The sequence below is a fragment of the Schistocerca americana genome, chromosome 7 (genome assembly GCF_021461395.2).
Source record: "Schistocerca americana isolate TAMUIC-IGC-003095 chromosome 7, iqSchAmer2.1, whole genome shotgun sequence".
NCBI classification, from domain to species: Eukaryota; Metazoa; Arthropoda; class Insecta; order Orthoptera; family Acrididae; genus Schistocerca; species Schistocerca americana.
The window spans coordinates 93,757,560-93,763,559 of NC_060125.1; the positions used below are offsets into that span (position 1 = coordinate 93,757,560).

The following is a 6,000-nucleotide window of genomic DNA, read 5'->3' on the forward strand; positions in this document are numbered from 1 at the left end:
ATTCTTGAACCAAGTGTTAACTATGATTAAGTTATGCTCTGTGCAAAATTCTACCAGGTGGCTTCCTCTTTCATTTCTTAACCCCAATCCATATTCACCTACTATGTTTCCTTCTCTCCCTTTTCCTACTCTCGAATTCCAGTCACCCATGACTATTAAATTTTTGTCTCCCTTCACTACCTGAATAATTTCTTTTATCTCATCATACATTTCATCAATTTCTTCGTGATCTGCAGAGCTAGTTGGCATATAAACTTGTACTACTGTAGTAGGCATGGGCTTTGTGTCTATCTTGCCCACAATAATGTGTTCACTTTGCTGTTTGTAGTAGCTTACCCATACTCCTATTTTTTAATTCATTATTAAACCTACTCCTGCATTACCCCTATTTGATTTTGTATGTATATAACCCTGTATTCACCTGACCAAAAGTCTTGTTCCTCCTGCCACCGTACTTCACTAATTCCCACTATATCTAACTTTAACCTATCCATTTCCCTTTTTAAATTTTCTAACCTACCTGCCCAATTAAGGGATCTGACACTCCATGCCCCTATCTGTAGAATGGCAGTTTTCTTTCTTCTGATAACGACGTCCTCTTGAGTAGTCCCCACACGGAGATCCGAATGGCGGACTCTGGAATATTTTACCCAAGAGAACGTCATCATCATTTAATCATACAGTAAAGCTGCATTCCTTCGGAAAAAATTATGGCTGTAGTTTCCCCTTGCCTTCAGCCGTTTGTAGTACCAGATCAGCAAGGCCATTTAGGTTAGTGTTACAAGGCCAGATCAGTCAATCATCCAGACTGTTGCCCCTGCAAGTACTGAAAAGGCTGCTGCCCCTCTTCAGGAACCACACGTTTGTCTGGCCTCTCAACAGATACCCCTACATTGTGGATGCACATATGGTACAACTATCTGTATCGTTGAGGCACGCAAGCCTCCCCACCAACAGCAAAGTCCATGATCATGGTTCATGTGTGTGTGTGTGTGTGGGGGGGGGGAGGGGGGGGGGAGGGAGGGAGGGGGGGGAGCTGTTCATATCAGGTGCACCAATTTTCATTTTGTCAGTTGTCACCCATTCCATGTCAGAAAGTGTCTTCCTCACACTTTCACCATGAATGATCACCGCATTTGCAGTGGAGAGCAGATACTGTTGAAATATACTGATAACCTTACCAGCCTTTACTGGCACACAGTATCCTGTCCTTCTCATTCACAAACAGATCTACCTTGCCATCTCCTCTTCTGAAACCAGTAAACCTGTTAAGCAGCTACTGACCAGCACTCCTCTGATCACCAAGCATCATTCTCACCTTGAAAAGCTCAACCACTTCCTTCACCAGTGCTTCAATTACCTCTCATCATGCCCTGAGATAGGGATGTCGAACCCTGATCACCCATAGTTATGTCCTGCCTCCCATCCAACCTTGAAATTCCTTGTCCATTCCTACTCCAATCGTAATCCCAGTTCAGCACCAGATGGGTCATCCGCTTGTGGATGATCCGGGTGGAAGACCTTTCCCATAGATCCACCTACCACCTTTTACCACAGTATAGTCCCAGATATTTCGTGTCCCATAAAAGGCAGGGCCATGTGTGAATGCAGACAGCTTCAATTACTGTGCAGCATTCTGTTCAGGCATGACAAGTAAACAACTGTCTCCTCATACGAATGTCCACCACCAATCTATGGCAAATCACAAACTTGATCATCCAGTTGCCGAACAAGCTGCGCACCACAACACAAATGACTACTCTACTTGTCAGCCGTTTGGATAATCCCTTCCAGATCCAGTATCTATGAACTTCACAGGTGGAAACTCTCTTTCCCGCACATCCTCTGCTCTTGCAATCCTCCTGGTCTATTCCACCCCTGTCCCTTTCTTTTTCCTTCCCTTTCTCCTCCTTCAACTCTACCTTTGTCTTTCTTTCCCCTCCCTTCTACTCCCTTTTTAACCCCCAGTTCCCAGTCTTGCTGCATCCACAGATGTGAGTGTTTGCATGTCTGTGTAATTCTGTGTGTGAATCTTGATATTTCTACTTTTGCTAGAGAAAGAGCAAGAGCTAGAAAGCTAATATAAATACCATATTCTGTTGAGTGTTTCTTTGTGCCATACATCAGTGTCATTTATGTAACTACTTTAACTACTTACATTTCTGCTCTTGCTTCCTTCCATCATAGTTTTATTTATGTGCCTATCTACCAACCACTCAGTGGCTCAACTATACATTGAGTCATTGCCCTTATTCTTCCCAGTAATTAACTTTTGATGAGTTGCAACTTTGTTGTGCAATAGTACAGAGATTTTTAGTGTACTGGTTTCACAGATTGTGTGTATTTGCTGCACCATTTCACAAAAAATTGTGCTTCATCATGGAGGGAAGTTTCTCACAAAACTATTCTTTTTCATATGCTGTGGCATTCGTGTAGCAAGTTCAGATTGACTACCTTTGTCCTTTGGAGATCAGATCTTGTAGCAACTGCAAATCATAAGATTTCTGCTTCAGTCATTTTCCATAAGGTCTTCCAAACGATCGATTGCTCTGTTTATTGACAGCCATGGATTACATACGGCATAAAACTTGCTCACATGAGATTGATTGTTTCCATCATTGTAAGAGGGCAATGAATTTCCAATTACTGAGTCACGCTGTCCTTAAAACTGAACATACATTGCCAAGTGGAAATGGCACATGAGACATCTGAGAAACACATTCCTTACGATGTATTGTTGCAGTGTTATTTGACTGTTGGGAGCGAAATTTAAGTGCAATATAATCCCATCAGTGCCTGTCACTGTCTTTACTAATTGCTGCACTCAGGTGGAAGTAACTGGAAATTCTTGGTCTGACCATGTAGTGTTGCAGTTTTGTATCAAGAATGTACAACTGTGCTACAGTGGTGAAGCCACTTGAACCATTTATGAAACCTCTGTATTTTTGTACAGTGGCGAGCTCATCTAACATGTAGACTGAGCTTTTGTCCACCTGTTTCCATTTCAAAGATTGGTCAATCATCAAAGACACCATCTGGATCCATGATCATTTTATATTTATACTATTGGTATCCAAGCAGAAACATTTGTTTCATTCACATTAGGTGCAGAAAGAGTATTTGCATAATCAAGTGTTTTTGCTTTTTATAACTTGTTTTAAAAAGGTTCAAATGCTTATTTTCAAATTTCAGAAAATACGTTTCTTAGTCCGACCAACTGGTGACTGGGGCCCAGCACATTGCCGTGCAAGCAACCCTCCAACATATGAGAGTGTGAGGAACACTATTGTTTTGGTCAATGGCCTTCCTGTGATAAGAGAATCTGCTTCAGCTGCTGCTCCCGGACATGACCCATCGGATCCTTTAGCGGACAATCGTCTCTGAGAGTGGGCCCCACCCGGGCCAGCACCGCAGCCCGGGCCTAGTATCCTCAAGAAAACAGCTGTATCAGGTGTGCGAGAAGCGGCTGAAGCCCATCCAGTATAGTGATAAAATTAAGTACACCAGCAGAACTACAAATGATTAATCTTTCCCCATTATGGGATACCGAGATTATTATGTCTCACTTAATAAGTGGGATAACATTAAAGAGAAAAGACATACATCATCTGATGAAAAATTTGTGTATTTTTGGGATTTGTTTGAGGTACAGAAGGGAAGTAAAGAGTTTTCTTTTCTGTCCCTCTAACAGTCAGAGCTAGAAACATTTTTTTATTTATTATTCCACTTCCTAACCATTGTGGACATAATACTGAATTTATATTTTTACAGCTGCTGGAAGTAGATGTTTGAATTGACAGAGTTGACCGATTGTTGTTATCTTCAAGATATTTATGTGTGGCCTCATTATAAGACTTGTAAAAGTGAACAATGTTCCAGTATTGACTCCTTCAGTGTGCCTATGTGCACACATATTGTGGGAGCTGAAAACAAATCAGGAATTACATTAAAGTGTTGCAGAGTAGTTAATTTCTGTGGTGATATGTGATAATATGAGGTGTCACGTATACCACCTCCTAGTACACTAAATGTGGATCCAGCAGGTCTGTGTACTACACATTAAGTGGGTGTTAGGTGCTACTGTAGGATATCAAAGGAGCTTATTCAACACTACAGTAAGAACCTGAAAGGTTCTTTCATCAAAGATGAAACATTAAGAAAGCTCCATGAAGAAATTGTGGATCATATTTTGAGAGCTATCATTTTTCAGCTTCTGATGTCAGGCAATGACTTGCAGCCATTACAATCACCACAATACTGGAAATCTGGAGATAAATGTGGTTTGTCATTGCAGACAGTTTCTATTAAAAGAAAACAATATAAGGGTGTCAGTGCAGTTAGTAAATAGCAGTGCAGTGACTAACAAGCTCTGGAAAAGTTTTACAAGTGAACTTAATTTGCATCAGTTAGTAAGTACCCTGTAGATTTACAAGGTACAATTTGTCAAATAGAAACCACTGTCCCATACCAAATAGAAAAAAATAATCCTATCCCTCTAGGCACAAGTGCTACATATTTGGTACGAAGATAGAGAAGTGATTCGTTAGTGAATCAATTAACTGTGCTGTGATCAAATCATCTCATTATCGAAGTTAAAAGAGAAAGTAGAAAGAACACAATTATTTACACTGCTCATAATAAAATAAGGATAAGGTGACTTAAGATATTCTAGGAGAAAGTATAGATTTATATGTAGACCTTCACTGTAAAAACTGGAATCGAGTAATTAATGTGTTAAACTACAAAAAATTTTATGGAGTTGTTGCTAAACAAAAGATTAAGGAGTTTATAGGAATGGGTGGAAAGGCTAGCATTGTTATCAGCTGTAGGATCAAATAGATGATTGTTGAAGTTATCAAACGTATATATGTATATATATATATATATAGCCTTTTATTTTGTGTGAATCAGATGGTCTGTAATAATAAATTATTGTTGACATGGAGGAAACCAAAATACATAGGAACATTAACACTGGAGATTTATGAGCAAGAACAAGTTAAACAAAAAAATCTATATTTGCCATTTATAATAAACAGCAGTGAAGAGCTGAATGTAAATATGAACCCATTTATATGAAAAAGTGACTAGTTTTATCCCTGTAACAGACAACTGTCAGAGGATTTCATAGATATTGGTACAGATTTTTATAGATAACTGTGTTATCATTTCAAATATTCTGTATGTTATTTAGAGAAATAAATTTATTGTTTTTGTTACTGTAAAACTTTCAGTTTGACCCATGCCAATAAATATATATACTTTACATAAAATTACAAGGACAGTAAGTTTTGACTACACCAAGTGAATTTATGAGATTCTTGGTGGTATTCATTATTATAAAGAAAAAGAAAGTGCAATGTTATTTTCTGATGTATTTGTTATGATGTGAATGAAATTGTGGAACATCTGTTTCTTTTCTGTGGAGTACAGTTGTGTGAGTGGTGCACACTTGAGTATATTTACTAGCATAAATGTAGAGCTAATGAAAGTTATATTTCACCATTCAAATTTGGAATAAATGTTTAATACAGGTTCTCCTATTGTTGGTATACTGCAGTGGAAAAAGATATCAATATAAACAAATGACACAAACTTTTTAATGACAAAAGAATATAAGGTTACCTTTAATGAGAATAGAGCTGCTTTCCTTCAACAGCAAAGGATTACATCATATTTAATCCTGAGGCTTGTTGTATAATTTTCTTTGTACTTTATTTTATAGCCATATTGAGGCAAAAAGTAGCTCAGTTGCCTGCTGATAACTAGCACAGGTGTCGTCGTATTGTACATTTTGTCAGATGATGGAATTCTGTTGCTCAAAGCACATACTAAAAAGAAGATTAAAGCAGTCACTTTCAACTGAAATTTTTTTGTTTCTGAGCTACATGTAAAAAGTCTTTTTTTGAAACACAATTTTGCATGTGAGTTTTTTTCCCTTTGATGTGGAATTGTAATACCTAATTGTGAGGTAGGCAAAAAAGGGAACTAATTAAAAAT

At 38.2% G+C, this 6,000-nt stretch overlaps 1 protein-coding gene across 1 annotated transcript in view; it reads left to right on the forward strand.

Annotated features, from left to right (window-relative positions):
• LOC124622736 (sodium- and chloride-dependent glycine transporter 2-like) overlaps positions 1–4,946 on the forward strand; it is a 467,104-nt gene extending 462,158 nt beyond the window's left edge. Inside the window, exon 11 of the mRNA XM_047148526.1 lies at positions 3,193–4,946. Within this exon, the coding sequence (XP_047004482.1) occupies positions 3,193–3,384 (192 nt within the window). The 3' untranslated portion in view covers positions 3,385–4,946. The remainder of the gene's footprint in view (positions 1–3,192) is intronic.
• The last annotated feature ends 1,054 nt before the right edge of the window (positions 4,947–6,000 follow it).